The 19,688-nt window shown below is 44.6% G+C and overlaps 1 protein-coding gene across 3 annotated transcripts in view; it reads left to right on the forward strand.

Moving 5' to 3' along the window:
* Positions 1-19,688, forward strand: part of BZW1 (basic leucine zipper and W2 domains 1) — a 26,871-nt gene continuing 7,183 nt past the window's right edge. The window contains exons 1-10 of one of the 3 annotated variants that reach the window (XM_075934304.2): positions 1-153; positions 989-1,064; positions 2,990-3,166; positions 9,613-9,707; positions 10,055-10,120; positions 10,698-10,833; positions 12,088-12,197; positions 14,955-15,125; positions 15,744-15,890; positions 17,337-17,475. In XM_075934304.2, the coding sequence (XP_075790419.1) occupies positions 1,001-1,064; positions 2,990-3,166; positions 9,613-9,707; positions 10,055-10,120; positions 10,698-10,833; positions 12,088-12,197; positions 14,955-15,125; positions 15,744-15,890; positions 17,337-17,475 (1,105 nt within the window). In that variant the 5' untranslated portion in view covers positions 1-153; positions 989-1,000. Of the gene's footprint in view, positions 154-242; positions 371-988; positions 1,065-2,989; positions 3,167-9,612; positions 9,708-10,054; positions 10,121-10,697; positions 10,834-12,087; positions 12,198-14,954; positions 15,126-15,743; positions 15,891-17,336; positions 17,476-19,688 lie in introns of those variants that run through there. The other 2 variants (XM_075934305.2, XM_075934306.2) reach the window with 2 other exon arrangements.

Raw genomic sequence — 19,688 nt, forward strand, 5'->3', positions numbered from 1 at the left:
CGGGAGGTGGAGCCCGCCCCGCCCCCGCCCTCCCCCCTTCTCCGCGTTGGTTCCGCTCGCAGCAGGATTTAGCCGCCGCCTGCCTGCCGCCGTCTCCGCTCGCGCCGCTTGCACTGAGGGGCCCGTGGACGTTTTCTCTTTGCCTTAAAGTCGGTGAGGCGCGGGCCGGGCGCGGGGCCCGCCGGGGGCAGCGGGCGGGGCGGGGCGGGTTAGTGCGGGGCCTGGTGGCCCCCCCGGCCCGCCGGGTAACAAAGCCGCGGCCTGTGACGGGGGGGGGCGGTGAGCGCGGCCCGGCGAGACGCGGCGCCCCCAGCCCTGCTTCCGCCGGCTCCAGAGCGTCTGCAGCGGCCGCCTCTGCGAGGGAGGCCCGGTGGGTGCCGAGCCCCGCGGCGAGAGGAGGGCGCGTGGGGCCGGGGCTGCCCCGTTCCCGCTCGGGCGGGGCGGGGCGCGGCGGGAGGCTGGGTCTCGGGAGTCGCCTCACGGTGCTGTCCCGCCCGCGCTGGGTGCCTGCGTGCGGCCTGCTGCAGGGAACCGTCTCGTGTCCGCGGGGCTGGATCTCGATACCCCCCCCCCCCCGCTTCTCCCTGTGCTCTGCCTGATCCCCTTGTCTGACACAGGGAAACTGAGGCACCAGGGAGCGCTTGGCTCAAGGTCACGTAGCAGGCGCTAAAAGTTCACCTGCGCCCTAAAGTTATCCTGTGGTATCTTTTTTTTTTTTTTAATGAGACTAATTTGTCTTTGCCTAACAGCTAATAAATACTCCCTGGCATGAGTGAAAATGTCCTATGATCTCAGGTGCTTTAACATTGTGGATGTTCTTAACCAACAGGCAGGCTGGCGAAGTAGCAGAGCGGGCTTTTCTGTGTGGACTGTTTCCACGGGCAGATGTGTATTCGCTACTGTACACGTGCTTATGAATTAAAGCATCGCGTAGGAATCATTTGCCTCTTAATGAGATTGTCAAGAATTTTTTCTTTTTTTGGTACAGGGTGTCTTTTTTATGAATAATCAAAAGCAGCAGAAGCCAACGCTATCAGGCCAGCGTTTTAAAACTAGAAAAAGAGGTAAATATTAACTATTTTTGTTTCTAGCTCATGGCCAACTCTGTAGAAAAGCTGTTTTCCCTTACTGACTGAGTAATCAATGAAAATTCTGTTGACTAATCTATTAGTAAAGGAACCAACCTCATTTTAACTTCCTTAGGTCACCCAATCACTTCCCAACTCTGCTCTAGTTCCACGTTCTCATTGCAGCCCCCAGCTTCCGACATTGGCTGTGGCTCCAGGGAAAGCCAGGAGTGGAGCTTCACTTGTCCTTGCACCCCTGTCACTTTCCTTTCTTTTCTCCCCATCTCTTAAGCTGTGGCCCTGCTCCCAGTCCTTGGGGCAGAGAATGCAAAAGTGTGTCCCTCAAAAGTGTGGGGACCGCATCTCTAATCTTTTAAGAACATAGCTATCATATAAGCATGGGTAAATAAAAACCTAAAAGTTAACCATGAAGTAAATTTTTTACACCAGAAAAAATATACTTTGTTGCAAGCTAAATCCTTTAAAATGTGCCTTGCACCATAAAAACAGCTTAAATTCTGATTACTCTCTGTTGAGGAGAAATAATACTTTGAGGTCGTAGGTGCAGTTGTATATCAGGGACCTTATTTTGCTCTGTCAATTTCTTGAATGTGGGGAAGGTGCTTACTTTCTCCAGAAGGCTGGCTAGCTCATGCTTTTCAGTACTCTAGTGATTTCTCATTCTGTCCATAGTGACTATGAAAGCATCTGATTTTAGATCATGAATTCACCAGATTTGTCTCAAGTACAGGGAAATTAGGAATTAAATCAGTGATTGGGTGATCTTTGTCCCATCAGAGTTCTGTTTGGCCTCCAAGACATTTTGTTTTCTATTGGTCACACATGGGGTTCCTTGATTTTGTCTGCATAAGTGACGCGCAAAAAGCCAGTGCTGATTGCATGCATGCCTTGCTGTCAGAGCTATGTGCTCCCTCTGTATCCAATCATAGTGCCATATGGTTCAATCAGTACACCTTGCAAGTTCTAGGTACTCAGCTGTAGCTAGCAAAACTTCCCTATCCTGGGAGACTGTTTTGGTTAACAATCTTGCAAGACTGGAGGGCTGCTCATGCGGTCCACTCGCTAGTCTCAGTTGCCTGTCACTGACTTAAATTGTTTGCAGTAATAATGATAAAATTCATGATTGCATCAAAGTACAGACAATATTTTTTTTTTTCTGGCTCAAATTTAGATGTGTTATTGGATGAAACACTGGTGAAGTGGAAAAATAGGGCTTTATTTTTGCATACACAATATTTCTAACTTCATTATCTTCCAAACATTGCTTCAATTTAAGTCTGTATTCTCACCTACCGGTGACTTTGCTACCTCCGTTCGTCTTGTAGATGGCTGTTCAATAAAAGATTGCCTCTTTTCCCAGGGTGTGTGTGTATACTATTGAGACTAATAGCTGTGTATAGATATATGTACATAGCTGTGTTGGCACAGATGCAGGTTTTTCCATAGATGTAGGAATGCAGCCTCCTCAAAAGTTAGCTGTCAGTGGAAACATGCTTCATTCTCATAACTGCATCTATACGTATGCTTAGGATGGCATAGCTATGTCAGTGAGAGGTGTGAAATGACTTGAGCTGGAAAAGCAATTGAATGAAACATTTGGGAGGACTTGATGGATTTAAAGCCCCTACCACTTTTCTTTGTAGGAATCTCCCATCTAGTTGACAAAGAATAACTGACACGTTCAGGTCAAATAGCTAATGCCAGCCTCGTGTATTTATATTAAATGAATGGCAAACTTCCTGTCTGCATTCGCTATTTCTGACTTCCCTGGTCAACTCGTAGTTTTGAAACTGTTGCCAGTTTCCTTAATGAATGAATTCATGAAATTGGAAGATGCTGATACAGAACATTGACAGTATTATCTTAAAATTAGGCTTATCAAATGCTTTCTTCTATTGCAGATGAGAAAGAGAGGTTTGACCCTACTCAGTTTCAGGACTGTATTATTCAAGGTCTAACTGAAACTGGCAGTGACTTGGAAGCAGTAGCCAAATTTCTTGATGCTTCTGGAGCAAAACTTGACTATCGTCGCTATGCAGAGACACTCTTTGACATTCTGGTGGCTGGTGGAATGCTGGGTAAGTGTCTAGCTTGACTTTCAAATATGGCTACTTTAATAGAACACATCATTCTCTCATTTGAACTCAAATGATACTTTTGCACATGTGCTTATATAGATGTTGATCTCCTTTGTCCCAAGTTTAGAAATGGATGCTATTTAGATTGCCTCAATCTTTTATGGTACATAAACTAATGCTCTGTTAAAGCAGTGGTTCCCAACCCTTTTTATACCATGGACTGGTAAACTCATTCACAAACTTTTGGTGGTCTGGCAATATTTTATTTGCATATTCATTATTTGCAAGATGAATATGTAAATGTTTCCTGTCCACTGACCCCATCTTGTCACTGCCACTCTACCTCCAACCCCAGAACCCTCTAATCCCGTCCAGCCAACCTTGCTGCTCTGTGTCTCTGTATTAAACCTGAGAAACCCTTCCTCTGATATCCCCTGGAGACCACTGGGTTAGTGAGTTGCAACCTTTTTAACCACAAGATCACTTTTTGAGTTTCAGTCCAGGATCTACCAGTTCCTACTACATTTAAACTATAGAGTCGCAGCACGGCTCCTTATCGACTATTCATGTACTCAATACAATTTGTATCAAATACGCGATTAGTCTATGGATATGCTTCTTATCCATAGAATGTACAAAACAGCAGATAGTTTGACAGTCTTTAATTCCTTTGTTAGGGTTGTTATCTAATGGGAAGGGGCACTGCCTTAAATGATTGACCTTGAATTCTTCAGATTCTAAATTTTGTGCATCATTTTAGCGAACTTGTCTTCTATATTCACTGTTGAAGATGTGCCTTTTGAAAAGTTAGTATAACTTGTCACAAAGTAGAACTTGTATCATGGAGCATGTGCTTGTTCACAGATGGTACAGTTTTTAAAGGATTGGTTTAATTTTAACTGGCCACTAACAATATTTAAACTTGCATTAACTTGCAGGTTAACTTAGAACACTTGTGAAGAGCCTAAAGCACTTGTACTTGCAAAGTTACAGCTGCAGAATACTAGCGAGAGGCTTGTAAAGTTGTATGTTATAGAATTAAAGTGGATTGCATAATGTAGTATATTGGTCTCCTCCTTAGTAGAAACGAAGGGTACTGCCTGACCCACCATTCTATTTCACTGTAGGAAGCACTACTTAAAAGTAGTATCCACTGTGAGCTAAGCACACTCCAGATAAGAATGAACTGTCCTTGCATCAGGGAGCTCATAACCTATGGATAGATGTGTAGATGTTTACATCCACATAGATGTCAGGTGGATTTGGTGTATATGAACAGGGCTCGACAAACTATACTCAGCTGCGTGCCCTGTTCATTCACAGCGTGCGCATGCGGAATGTGGCTCTTGCGCATGCGCAGAACGGGGCAGGAGAGTGTTTTTTGCCGCCGTTTGTCAAGCCCTGTATATGAAAGTGAATTTTCAAGAGATGTTAATACAAAGCATAGGGTATTTGTAAATGAGCCCAAAGAACACACCATGCATGGAGGGAAATGTGGAAGGAAAAAGCTTGTTATCTGATATGCTGACAAATGGACAAAATAGGGAAGAATGGAAGGAAGAGTGGAAGGAGATATGAAGATGAGTTTGCATAGGTAGGGAGGTGCAAAATTATGTAGGACTTTAATTACAGTACATGATGCCTGAATTTGATTTAGTGATAGATAGGGAGCCAAATGGAGTCACAATCAAAATGAAGGGCAAGGAAAAGGACTCTTCCTGTATTTTTGTATTGGAAGATGGCAGTGTGTGCCCTACAGATTCCAGAGAGAAGGATGTTGCAATATTTTGAGATGGGAGAAGACCCTGAATGCAAAATTGTAGGGATTGGTATGAAAAGATGTATGTTTCTTAAACTCGGAGGGGGGAGGAAGGGAGTAGCAATAGGGTTTGTTCAGGGCAGGGAAATGTCAGAAATAACTTCCACTCAGACCTATTATCTAATAGGGAAGATGGCCGTTTTAAGTGAGGTATTGAGGATTTGACTGGATGGACAGGATAATGGTAACTTAACAAATGGGACTGAAGATATGGAGGTAGATTTTACCATATCCGAGGTAAAAGCCAAACTTGAACAGCTTAATGGGAGTAAATTGGGGGCCCAGATAATCTTCATCCAAGAATATTAAAAGAAACTGGCACATGAACTTGCAAGTCCATTAGCAAAATTTTTTAATAAATCTCTAAACTCGGGGGTTGTATCATTTGACTGGAGAATTGCTAATATAGTTCCAATTTTTAAGGGAGGGGGGGGGAGGGGAAGGCACCCGGGTAACTATAGGCCTGTTAGTTTGACATCTGTAGTATGTAAGATCCTGGAAAAAATTTTGAAGGAGAAAGTAGTTAGAGACATTGAGGCTAATGGCAATTGGGACAAATTACAGCATGGTTTTACAAAAGGTAGATAGTGCCAAACCAACCTGATCTCCTTTTTTGAGAAAGTAACAGATTTTTTAGATAAAGGAAATGCAGTGGATCTAATCTACCTCGACTTTAGTAAGGCATTTGATACAGTATCACATGGGGAATTATTGGTTAAATTGGAAAAGATAGGGATACATATGAAAGTTGAGAGGTGGATAAGCAACTGGTTAAAGGGGAGATTACAGCGGGTCATATTGAAAGGTGAATTGTCGGGTTGGAGGAAGGTTACTAGCGGAGTTCCTCAGGGATCAGTTTTGGGGCCGATTAAATAAAATCTTTTTGTTGCTGATCTTGGCACCAAAAGTGGAAGTGTCCTAATAAAATTTGCGGATGACACAAAGTTGGGAGGTATTGCCAATTCAGAAAAGGATCGGGATATCATACAGGAAGATCTGGATGATCTTGTAAATTGGAGTGATAGCAATAGGATGAAATTTAATAGTGAGAAGTGTAAGGTTATGCATTTAGGGATTAATAACAAGAATTTTAGTTATAAGCTGGGGACACATCAGTTGGAAGTAACGGAGGAGGAGAAGGACCTCGGAGTCCTGGTTGATTATAGAATGACTGAGACGCCATTGTGACATGGCCATGAAAAAGGCTAATACGATCTTGGGATGTATTAGGCGAGGTATTTCCAGTAGGGATAAGGAGGTGTTAGTGCCATTATACAAGGCATTGGTGAGACCCCATTTGGAATACTGCGTGCAGTTCTGGTCTCCCATGTTTAACAAGGATGAATTCAAACTGGAACAGGTACAAAGAAGGGCCACTAGGATGATCCGAGGAATGGAAAACCTGTCTTATGAAAGGAGACTCAAGGAGCTCAGCTTGTTTACCTTAACCAAAAGAAGGCTGAGGGGAGACATGATTGCTCTCTTTAAATATATTAGAGGGATAAATACCAGGGAGGGAGAGGAATTATTTAAGCTTAATACCAATGTGGACACAAGAACAAATGGATATAAGCTGACTAGTAGGAAGTTTAGACTTGAGATTAGACAAAGGTTTCTAACCATTAGAGGAGTGAGGTTCTGGAACGGCCTTCCAAGGGAAGTAGTGGGGGCAAAAGATCTATCTGGCTTCAAGATTAAACTAGATGGCTGTGTCTACACTGGGCCACTTATTCCGGAAAATCAGCCGCTTTTCTGGAATAAGCTGCAAGCTGCCTACACTGGCCCTTGAATTTCCGGAAAAGCAACGATGCTCTACTGTACAAAATCAGCCGCTATTCCGGAAAAACTATTCTGCTCCCGCTTGGGCATAAGTCCTTATTCCGGAACACTGTTCCGGAAAAGGGCCAGTGTAGACAGCCCAGTAATCTTTTCCGGAAAAAAGCCCCGATCGTGAAAATGACGCTCGGGGCTCTTTTCCGGAAAAGCGCGTCTACATTGGCCACGGACGCTTTTCCGGAAAAAGGGCTTTTCCGGAAAAGCGGCCTGCCAATGTAGATGCTCCTTTTCCGGAAATACTTATAACGAAAACTATTCTGTTTTAAGCATTTCCGGAAATTTATGCCAGTGTAGACGCAGCCGATGAGTTTATGAAGGGGATGATTTGAAGAGAGAACATGATCTTGGTAACTAATTGACCATTCATTATCAGTGGGAATAGGTCAATGGAGGGATGATAGGAGTTACTATAGAGAACTTTCTGGGTGTCTGGCTGATGAGTCTTGCCCACATGCTCAGGGTTTAGCTGATGGCCATATTTGGGGTTGGGAAGGAATTTTCCTCCAGGGTAGATTGGCAGAGGCCCTGGAGGTTTTTCGCCTTCCTCTGTAGCATGGGGCGCAGATCAGAGCTAGAGGATTCTCTGCATCTTGGGGTCTTCAAAGTATTTGAAGGCTTCAATATCTGCGATATAGGTGAGAGGATTATTCTGGGAGGGGTAGGTGAGATTCTGTGGCCTGCACTGTGCAGGGGGTCAGACTAGATGATCATAATGGTCCCTTCTGACCTTAAAGTCTATGAGACAGGATATGCTATCTTCCCCACCGAGTAGCATTTGTTTCTGAAGTCTTGCTCTTACTAAATTATTGTCTTTGGGGAAACCTCAGTCCATAACCTTCAGATTTGGGTGATGACACTTCAGAATTGTTGTTTCTGATTTCTTTTAATAAAGAATGACATTACTAGGAAAAACTACACTCATTTCCTTTGCACCATTAGCAAATAGAAAAACATTGATTTGTGCTTCCACCTCTGATTGTACCAAAGAATAAGATCTCTCCCTACATGCAGCGGTACTTAAGAATGTTCAAGTGTAAATTAACTGTTTAATCAGCAAGCTGATGTTTATTGGTGTTGGCTATACTCAGCCTTCCAGGTAGGCAGCTTCGCTGTGGCAGGGCAGTGAAACCTCCTTCCTGGGAGCTGTGCTGGCAGCCTGGCTCCCAGAGAGGCTTTGCTGCAGGCTCTGCTGTATAAAGCTTATCCTAGTTCATTATTTATTTATTTTTTAAACATCCCTAATGATACCATTTTAAGTCAGTTGTTATAATAAACACCTAGAGGTGTTTAAGTCTGGGCTTGACAAAGCCCTGGCTGGATTGATTTAGTTGGAACTGGTCCTGCCTAGAGCAGGGGGCTGGACTTGATGACCTTCTGAGGTCTCCTCCAGTTCTATGATTCTAATAGGCACATTTAACTCTCTTGAAATCAAGATTCTAATATCGGAATAGCAGTTTCCATATCTGAACTCTAGTGATGGCTTCTTTCTGCTTTCATCATTAAAATGTTGCTGTGCTGGCCAAAGTTTCTAGTATAGATCAGGCCTCTGTTGCCTTAAAGTAACAGGACTTTGTGTTGCCTTTAACCAAAAGTCCTGCTGGATAAAAAATGAACTAATAATGTAGTTTTGATGTTCTATCTTGTATAGATTCGCATTCTAAACCAAAATTGACTTGCTTCCCACTTAATCTCTGTCCTTGAATACTTTTGACTGGCCTGTAATAAATTCAATACAAAGACCTCGGGTGGGGTTTCTCAGAATTGCTCATGGTTGACCTAACTTCCTCCCCTAGAATCTGGGATGGGGAGTGGAGAGGGGGAGATGAGACTGTATCTAGAAGCCATTGAACCAATGCTCCTGCTTTCAAAATTCAGTCTTAAATATGAGTGACATTGCTCATCTCTGACTCCAAAATATCCACTTCAGTGAGGTGAAGCCAAGGTTGTCTGTCTTGCTTAGCAGACTGCTGGAAACTTTCTCCTTTGACTTTATTAAGTTTTGAGCGGCTCAAATCACAACTCAGTGTTGGAATGTTAAACCTCACCTCAAGTGTGTGCATGCACCTCTACAATAGCTAAGCTTGGCTTCCAGTGCTGGCTTATTCTAATTTAAAAAAATCAAATGTTAATGGTATGTGTTTAGTAGATACTATAGTTTGATATTAAACAAGTTCAAGGGGTGGTGGTTTTTTGTTTGTTGTTGGGAGCTGCAGTTGGAGGGAAAACTCCTCTGATCCTGTTAAGTCATGTTTTTTCTAGACAGGGGTGAGGAACCTGGAGACTATGCCACTGCTTACCACCGCTCCCATTGGCCAGGAATGTTGAAGCATAACTGGGAGCTGCAGGGCTTTGTGCTTGTGGACAGTCAGTAAACAAACCATCTTGTAGCCCACCAGCAGCTAACCCTGATGAAGTGCTTGTAGTCTGTGGACCAAGATTCCCTACCCCTGTTCTAGACAAACCGATCAGTGCATTATGGCTGTCATACCACCAAGCACATATAGTGTCGAAAGCTCCTCTGTTGTATACCGTCTCTTCAGTCTGAGAGCTATCAACTTATTTGACACATCCTGACTTAATTTTACCTGGACATTTGCTCTTGTTGCATTTGAAATTTACCTAGAGGTGTAGTACAGTCGTCTAGTAACCACTGATCTTTAATGAAGGACAATATGATACTTAACTTACAGTAGTTCAAAAAGTCTTTTTATTTATGTATGCCTTCGTGTTAATAAGATCTATTTAAAAATTAAAACTGGCATATCTAAAATATTAACACTAAAACTTCTAGCCCCAGGTGGTACTCTCGCTGATGACCTGATGCGTACAGATGTCTGTGTATTTGCAGCACAAGAAGATCTAGAAACCATGCAAGCATTTGCTCAGGTTAGTCCTGAGTGTGTACAGTTGAACTTGACTTTCATCTTGTGTACAATGGCTGTTAACTAGCTGTCCTATTTAGCACCGTTGTGGGATAAATGTCTACAAAATTGGCCTTGGTGTTCAGATAAACCTTAAGTAATTTTGGAAGCCATGTAGAAAATGGCCTTAGACATGGAACATCAAAAGGCTTTTTTGAATGCTAAACTCTGCAGAGACTGGGTGGTGTACTAGCATTGATACACAAATATAGCAGATTTGTTAATAGTCTAACCACATTTAGAACAAAGTGGGTTTGAAACTAATTCCATTTGGACTTAGAATCATCAATGCAATGTATTTGTCTTCTCCAGGTTTTTAACAAGCTAATCAGGCGTTACAAGTACCTGGAAAAAGGCTTTGAAGATGAAGTCAAAAAGGTAATTAACAGGCTTTAGATAGCAGCAAAAAACCCTGTGGCTAATCTTCAAGAATAAATGCTCTAAAACAGTGGCTTCCAAACTTTTCGGCATCACGCCCCCTTTTTGCTTTTGACACCACCACCATTCCTCCCCAAATAGCGGAAAACTTGTTTAGCCAAAAAAAGAACTGACCTGGGCAGCAAAACTTGATTGGGGGCATTGGAGGGGGAGGCTGGGTTGCCTCGCCCTCCTTGGAATTTTTTCACGCCCCCACCCCCCATTTTGGGGATCCATGCTCTAAAAGGAAGAGAGCTGTGGCTAAGTCTTCACTTACTGGAATAAATGTCCATGTATCTTATGTGGCATTTGACTAGATAAAGGACAACTAATGTGTGGAATTAAATTTCAGTCAGGGCAACGTTCTACCCATGGAGTCATCCTATATTTCTGCCCATCATAAGCTACTATTGATCTTCAGCAGCAAGCCTCTGCATCTTAATCTTTGGTTCAGGGAGGCACTGACTTCACCATTAATAATATTTAAACTCTGTGGGGCTTCATTTCAGAAGGATTACCATTCTTCTTTCTATTACAGCTGCTGCTGTTCTTAAAAGGTTTTTCAGAGTCTGAGCGGAACAAACTGGCCATGTTAACAGGCATTCTTTTGGCCAATGGGACACTTAATGCATCCATTCTCAACAGCCTTTATAATGAGAACTTGGTTAAAGAAGGTAACTACTAACTAATGTTAAACAATTCCTTTGGATGGTGATGGGTTTTGGGAGCATGATTTTAGAATGATAATTTCACAGCCAAAATTCCTCTTAATTTACATAGATGTGAACTGTGATGCTCTGCTGCTTAACAGTGAGCCTTAGCCAAAGGCACTATCTGTTGGCCTAACTAGTTTTGAAGAAAAACTTAATTGGCAGTCTTCTACCTCTCTTCCACCCTGTGCATGAGCACTCGTCTGAGGGTTTTTTTTTACAGTTCAGGTAGATGATATACAGGCAGTCCCCGGGTTACGTACAAGATAGGGACTATAGGTTTGTTCTTAAGTTGAATTTGTATGTAAGTCTGAACTGGCTCTAGATTCAGCTGCTGCCACTGAAACTGACCAGGGGCTGACTATAGGAAGCTGGAGGCAGAGTTGCTCTGCCCCCAGCTTCCTGGAATCAGCCTGATCCGTTTCAACAGCTGCTGAATCTGGAGCCTGGGACAGAACAGCTGGGGCACTGCCCGGTAGGTTCCCACAGGACCAACCCAGCAGCACCCCAGCTGCTCTACCCGAGGCGTCCCGCAACAAAGGCCTGGTCTGCTGGGGGGAGGGAGGGACGCACTAACTGCGCCGCCTCCTCTCTCCCTCCCAGCACACCAGGGAGACCCGAGCAAAGCCGCACAGGCGGAGGGACCCTGCCGCCCGTGTGGCTTTGCTCCTTTGCCCCCGAGCAAAGCCGCTGGACCCCCTGGCCGGCTTTGCTCCTGTCCCCCTGGTCTGCTGGGGGGGTCCAGCAAAGCCGCTGGACCCCCCCAGCAGACCAAGGACACCCGAGCAAAGCCGCCCAGGTGGCGACTTTGCTCGGGTGTCCCTGGTCTGCTGGGGGAGACCCGAGCAAAGCCGCACAGGTGGAGGGACCCCGCCGCCTGTGTGGCTTTGCTGCTTTGCTCCTGTCCCCCTGGTCTGCTGGGGGGGTCCAGCAGCTTTGCTGGACCCTCCCCCCCCCAAGCAGACCAGGGAGACCGGGAGAAGCTTTTCCCGCCCTGGAGGACATGGGTGGCGACCCGCCGCCCGTGAGCTCCGGGGCGAGAAAAGCCCCGTTCGTAAGTGTGGATCCGACATAAGTTGGATCCGTGTAAGTCGGGGACTGCCTGTATTGTGGAATTGATGACCCCACAGGATGGGACGAACCACTGACATTGCAAGCAAGTGCCCCTTCCTTTCCTGTTGCACTATTAATAGTAACTTTCTAACTCCTGTTGTGCAGGTGTTTCTGCAGCTTTTGCAGTAAAGCTGTTCAAATCATGGATAAATGAGAAAGATATTAATGCAGTGGCTGCTAGTCTTCGTAAAGTCAACATGGACAACAGACTGATGGTGAGTGGTCAAATGGATGACTTGAGCACTGTTACCTGTCTATTTGGCCTGTCTGAATTACTAAAACTCACATGCAATGTTGTAATTGTGTTGATGCCCAGAATATTAGACACAAGGTGTATGAAGTAACCTTTTTATTGGATAAACTTAAAAAAATGGTCCTGCAGCACCTTAGTCGAACACAAAATGTAGATAGTATCATGAGCTTTTTGTGGGTACAACCCACTTCCAATTAATGAGACTTTTATTGGATTGATTTGTATAGGGAGGGCTTGCACAGAGCTCTTCAGGTTACTTTATCTCCCTATACAAATCTGTACAATAAAAGTCTCATTCATCTGAAGTGGGTTGTGCCCACAAAAGCTCATGATACTCTACATTTTTGCTAGATTCTAACATCGTAGTCTCCAACCTTTTAAACCACAGATCACTTTTTCAATTTAAGTGCAATGTAAGATCTACCTCAAACCCAAATAGTCTTGCCCCAGTTTCTTCCCCACACCCTTTCTCTTAGGCTTCACCCTGCTCACTCCATCCCCCTTCCTTCCTGAATCTCATTCACGTTCACCAGGCTGGGGTAGGGTGTTGGTGCTGGCTCTGGTCTTGGGCCAAGGGGTTTAGAATGTGGGAGGGGATGCCCTGAAGGTAAGGGCATTTGCCTGGGGAACGCAGGGTTGGGGTTCGGGTCTCTCCGCTCACCCTGGAAGTGGCCGGACTGCCAATACAGGATGCCCCAGGAATGTAGCTGGCTCCTGCATTAGGAAAGTAGGATAAGGGATGCCCTGAAAGTAGGGAGGTGGGGTGGGTTCTGGAGTGGCTATGGGGATGGGGCATTTACCTGGGGCACACAGGATGGTGGGTTCAAGTCCACCCCCCTCCCTCCCCCATCCACCCCTGGAGTGACCAGACAGCCAACACAGGCTGCACCAGAAATGGAGCTGGTTCCCATATTAGGAAGGCAGGATAAGGGACCTGCTGAAGGTCAGGAGGTGGAGTGGAATCTCCAGTGAACTCAGGGATAGCGCATCACCCTCTGGAGCACAGAGTGGTGGGCTTGATCCCAGACCCCTCCACCGACTCAGGCAGTGGCTGGATAGCCAACGCCAGCTGCCCCAGGGATGAACCTGGTTCCAACATTAGGAAAGCAGGATAAGGGACCCTCTGAAGGTAGAGAGGTGGGTTCTTGAGTAGCCATGGGGATAGGGCGTTTGCCTCAGGAGGGCAAGGTTGTGGCTGCAAATCCCACCCAAGGATGAAGCAGCAGAGCCAAGGCAGGCCTACCTCTGCCCTGGCCCTGCACCACCCCTGAAAGCAGCTGGCATGTACAGCAGTGGCTCCATGTGCTGCCCCCCCCATCCACCGGCACCAACCCCACAGCTTCTGGCTATAGCTCTCCATTATTGATCAGTGGGAGCTGCAGGAGTCGTGTCTTCAGGCAAGGACAGCATGTGAAGACCCCCTGCTCTGCCTTTCTCAGGAGTTGCAGGGACATGCTAGCCACCTCCAGGAACATAGTTGCCACAGGCATAACTTCTCCAATCACAAGTTAGGCATTTTAGAACTCACTACTTAAAGAATTAAATTTAAGTGTAAGGGAGAAATGAAAGTTATGAAATTCGTAGACCAGTCAAAAATCAAAAGTAACCCACTTTGCAAGCAGTAAAAGTAGTAACAACCCCCCATGTACATGTTGGGTCAGGAGATGAGGGAAGGACGGTGTGTGTTTGACACACAGACACATTGCCAAGCTCCCTCCATCCCCTTCTCTCTGTGTGGAGATAGGGTACAGATGTGGGAAGAGGAGGGACACCCTGCCATCAGCACCCCTCCTCTTTTTCCCTCCCAAAAGGCAGCTCTAAGGCAGAGGGCAGGAGCAGCATGACAGTAGGTGGAGGGGCAACTGAAGTGCCAGCACTTGATAGTTTCCTAGCCAAATCAGTCAGGATCACCTGTCAGAGGCTCCAGGATCTACTGGTAGATCCCAATCTACAGTTTGGTGACCACTGCTCTAAGAGCTCTGTGTGAGGTTTAAAGCTCACCACTAGAAATTGGTCCAACTGTAATGTTACCTCACCTACTCTGTCTCTACAGCGGGGGTGGGCAGTCTTCACAGGGTGACCTCTTCACGAATTTTGGTAAGTCATCTGGGGCCAGGGATGAAAGTATGTATGTGTGGAAGAGGGACTCTGTGGGCACATCTACACAGCAGGGCTTAACTTGACATAAGCTATGCAAATTGAGCTACGTCAATTGTGTGGCTTATTTCGAAATAGCTTATTTTGAGTTTTGGTGCTGTCTAACAAGCACTTATTTTGAAATAGAGCACTCATAAAATGAGGGTTACGGGAGTTGGAGTGAAGAGTCCTCTAGATTGACAGTACTTCGATGTTCTGTCAAAATAACTGCTGGCTGTGCAGATGTGGAATATGTTTTGAAACAACGCTAGTTATTTCGAAATAATGTTGCTGTGTAGACATGGACTGTGTAAGAGGCTTTGACAGCTACAAGAAGGTCCTGGGAGCAGCTCAGCTGCAGGATCGGAGTGGGGCAGTTTACAGCTGGCCACATGTATTCAAGTATGCATGCTTTGCTAATCAGCTGGATGGGCCAGATCCAGTCTTCGGGCCATATTTTGCCCAACCCTACTCTAAAGTAAATTTGGCAACCCAGAGACTTAAATGTGATCTAATATAAAATGCAGGCACTAACTTCCTATGCATAGGAGTCAATGTAAATGTTGGGATTTATTTTGTTTAGGAACTCTTTCCAGCTAACAAGCAAAGCCTTGAACACTTCACGAAGTATTTCACTGAAGCAGGACTAAAAGAACTTTCCGAATATGTTCGGAACCAGCAAACCATAGGGGCTCGTAAAGAGCTGCAGAAAGAACTTCAAGAGCAAATGTCACGTGGAGATCCATTTAAGGATGTAAGTATACATATATTTAGACAAGATTTAAAAAAGTGAACTTGTCACAGATTCTTGCCATTTTGTTTATTCCATAGTGAATAAACTCACCATTACTTGGACCTTCACTTCCTGGAATTTTAGGTGACTCAACAGAGTGAAGGGAAAGGAGTCAACTCCCAGAGCTGATTACTGGGCTGTAGCCAGTAACCAAGTGAAAAACATGACTGCTGCTTAGTCCTCCCACCTGTAATTCTTCTGTATGACAGAACTAACTGGCACTCTGAATTTGGGGTAGTGGCAGCAATAGCACTCATTAGTTGAAAATGACTGTCACAATTTTAAACGTTTAAGCACATACAAAATGTTGGACTAAATTTCTGGCACTCTTACCACTAACTTAAGAAAATGAAATTCTTGGTCTCAGACGTTACTGGTCACTTGGATTTAATCTTCTGTCCTAATGGTACAATACCTAACACTTGCAAGGTAAAATATAAAACCCATCACCACTTCTTGACTGAACTGTTATCTAAGGCAACTGAACTTTGGAAATGAAATCTAAATATTCTGATATAAGCCGAAAGAAGTGGTTTAATCAGTAGCTTTCATATTAACATTAACTTACTGATTCTGCAGATAATCTTGTATGTCAAGGAGGAGATGAAGAAAAATAACATCTCAGAACAGACTGTAATAGGCATAATCTGGTCTAGTGTAATGAGCACTGTGGAATGGAACAAAAAAGAGGAGCTGGTAGCAGAACAAGCCATCAAGCATCTGAAGGTATTTGCTGTAGCAATGATACAAGAATTCTTGTAACTAAATTTATTATAAAGGTGTTTCTGGTCTTGACCTAGTCTTCCCCTTCCTCCACTTCCCAACCTAATCTAGTAATACCATAAAACTGCTAGAGTGGACACAGGTGATATTCTCCAAGTAGAAATTCACCAATAATACAATCATCTCCCTTAAGACATGTCTACACTTGAAATAATTTTCTAAGTAACTCCCAAAATAACTATAGGTTGAATCTCTCTAGTACAGAACTCTCTGGCCTGGAAACATCTGTCATCAGGAATGACTTTAATTAGCTGGATATCACTTTTTTTTTTTCCCCATGGGTGTAACCAAGTTTCCCATGGTCCCATAAACTTTTACAGCCACCAGTCTTGGCAGTTAGTGTTCTGTGCTGTTTAGGAGTAAATTAGAGCTAAATGTCCTCTTAACAGCCCGGTAAGCATGCAAGTGTTGGTAATCCTGCTAGAAAATATTGACCTCCCATGGTCCAGAAAATTATCTGGTTTGGCACTGATGAGGTCCTGAGGTTGCTGGCCTGAAGAGATTCAACCTATATTTCGAAATAGTGTGCCCACGCTACAGAGATGCCTCAATTAGTCAGACAAGCTCACTTAATGTGGACGTGCTACTTCAGCTTAGAACCCCAGGAAGCACTGGGGAGCAATTACTTTGAATAATGGTGTGGAGGATCCACTGCTGCTATTTTGAAATAAGCATTTTTCCTTGTAGAAAGCAGCAGTTATTTCAAAATAATGGGCTTGGTAGTGTGGACACTGCTTGCTTGAAATAAGTTATTTCTAAATAACTGTAGAGTAGATCAGGGCTCAGAGTGGATGTCGTTAAAGTAGCTCAACTTCTAGAATAGACAAGACCTAACTTCGTACATCACCTAGCAATATGCGGCTCAATTTTGCTTGGGGGCTCCAAATGTTCTAATACAAACGAGATGCTACTCAATAAGGGGGAAAAATATGGTTTTCCAGTGGTAACTAGTTTGCAATAATCCACTAGTGTAGATTTCAGATAATGAAATATTCAAAAATTAAAAGCTTAATATTAATTAATTCTGACCCCCCTCCATACTTACCACAACTGAATTTAAACAGACACAAACTTAAAAATTAACATCAATATTACCTGTTGAAATTGTATTAGAAATTCTATCAAACTGATTGATGGATTGCACTTTAATCAGGTGATGTATTTTAAGTATAACTGGATTTCTTGTAAATTACAACACTTTTCAGAAAATTCAAAGCTACATGGCAAATTATCAAATTTCAGTGCTTACAGGGAATTTTACGGTTATGTATAGAAAATAAAAATAAGTACAGAACAGTTAATTTGGAGGGATCTCAATTTCTATGCCCTCTGCAATAGTGATTTTAATGGAGCTGGAAGTGTATATCTAATCTCTTGTTCTCCTTACAGCAATACAGCCCTCTGCTTGCTGCCTTTACTACCCAAGGTCAATCTGAGCTGACTCTGTTACTCAAGATTCAGGAGTACTGTTATGACAACATTCACTTCATGAAAGCCTTCCAGAAAATAGTGGTGCTTTTTTATAAAGGTAACAAACTCTAAGGCTGCAGAATGTAACTGTTTGCAGAGACTTTTAATTCTTAACTCAAAGCTATGAAAAGCTAACTTCTGACCTATGGCAAAAAACTGCAGAGACTCGTAACACTTAATTTATATAAACAAGTGGTAGCTGAAATGCTGGTGCTTTCATGCCCATCTATACAACCCACCCATCATCCCTTTTCCAATTGCAATACATTGCTATATTGCAGAATAGTAATGGAGATGTAGCTGTGTTAGTCTAGTCTGCTGAAATAAAAGAAAGGACTATGCAGTACTTTAAAGACTAACAAGATGGTTTATTAGGTGACGAGCTTTCGTGGGCCAGACCCACTTCCTCAGATCAAACTGGAAGAAAATTAGCATGACCAATTTTTATTGTACCAAAGGGCTACAATAAAAAAATGAACACACAAAATTGACAAATCAGAGTTTAGAACTGGGGGGAGGGGGAGGTTAGTGTCTGAGATAATATTAGGGGTGATAATTGGGGAAGCTATCTTTGTAATGGGTAAGATAATTAACATCTTTGTTAAGGCCCATTCGTAAAGTGTCAAATTTAAGCATGACTGACAGTGATTGCTAATGTATTTAGTGAGGGGAGGTTTAAGGAAAACAGTTAATCTTTGGCTGTACCATGGCTACCAGACTCCAATCTTGACTGATCCAATCAGTCTTCTATACTTATGTTTTAAGGTTTTCTATCAAAAACATTAGCATATGCAGGGCTCAACAATCTATGTAATCTACTCGCCCGTGGCAAGTAGATTACAACCCGGAAGAGCTGGGTTTGGGCGATCTGTGCACGTGCAGATCGCCAGTCAGTGCATCTCGGCGAGTCCTGAGCATATGGGAAAATGCAAATGTGAAAGGCTAACTAGTTAGCATCACCCTAAACAGATAATGCTTCCCGGTTCTAGTTAACTGCAGGTGCTCCCAGAGAGGTTTCACTGAGGTCTCTGCAGTATAAAGCTTATTTAAGCTTTGTACTGTAGAGCAGGGTGGCCAATCCACAGCTCATGAGCTGCATGCAGTTCTTAGATTTAAAAAAAAAAATGTGGCTCATGGTGCTCAGGCCGGCTGCTCTGTGCACGGCACCCCAGCCAGCATGTGCTCATGGCTGGGCCGCTCTGTGCACGGCATTCCAGCACCTGAAGGGAGATGTGCGTGGCTGTAGCAGCGGCAGCTCTGGGACCTAGGCGTTGGGTTAGAGCAGGGGGGAGGGGGATTGAGTTAAAGTTGGAGGAGGGGGTGCCTGGCTCTGGAGAAGGGGAACGGGGAGGGGGGGGGGCGCGAAAGGGTTGGGTTAGACCAGGGGGATGTGCGCACAGTGTCCCAGCCAGCACGTCTCAAGGTCGGCCACTCAGCACACATGCCCCAGTGCCTGGAGGGAGATGTGCATGGCTGTAGTGGCTCCAGGACCTGGGCATTAGGGCTGTGTCTAGACTACATGGCTCCATCGACGGAGCCATGTAGATGAGGGTTGTAGGCAAAGGGAAATGAAGCGGTGATTTAAATAATCGCCGCTTCATTTAAATTTACATGGCTGCTGCGCTGAGCTGACAAACAGCTGATCAGCTGTTTGTCGGCTCAGTGAGCTAGTCTGGACGCTCCCCTGCCGACATCAAAGCCCTTTGTCGGCAGCCCCGTTAATCCTCGTTGGATGAGGTTTACTGGGGCTGCCGACAAAGGGCTTTGATGTCGGCAGGGGAGTGTCCAGACTAGCTCACTGAGCCAACAAACAGCTGATCAGCTGTTTGTCGGCTCAGCGAGGCAGCCATTTAAATGAAGCGGTGATTATTTAAATCGCTGCTTCATTTCCCTTTGCCCAATGAACAAATCTACATGGCTCCATCGACGGAGCCATGTAGTGTAGACGTACCCTAGGTTAGAGCGGGGGTGGGGTGCCTGGCTCTGGGGAGAAGAGGAATTGAATTAGAGCAAGGAGGTGTCTGGGGAATGGGAGGGGGATTGGGTTAGAGCAGGGGGGGCTGACTCTGGGACAAAGGAGGGGTATTAGGTTAGAGCCGTGGTCATCAGTCTGTCGATCACGATCAACTGGTTGATTATGGGGGCACGACCAGTTGGAGAGGTGTTCCAGCCCCCCCTCATTCCTTCACACCCCCAGGAAGAAGCCCGCACTGACGCTACCTCTAGCAAAAATGGAGGTAGTGCGCTGGCTTCCTGCGGTGTGGCGGGGAA

This window comes from Pelodiscus sinensis, chromosome 7 (assembly GCF_052426305.1).
Source record: "Pelodiscus sinensis isolate ZL-2025 chromosome 7, ASM5242630v1, whole genome shotgun sequence".
In the NCBI taxonomy this organism is placed as follows: domain Eukaryota; kingdom Metazoa; phylum Chordata; order Testudines; family Trionychidae; genus Pelodiscus; species Pelodiscus sinensis.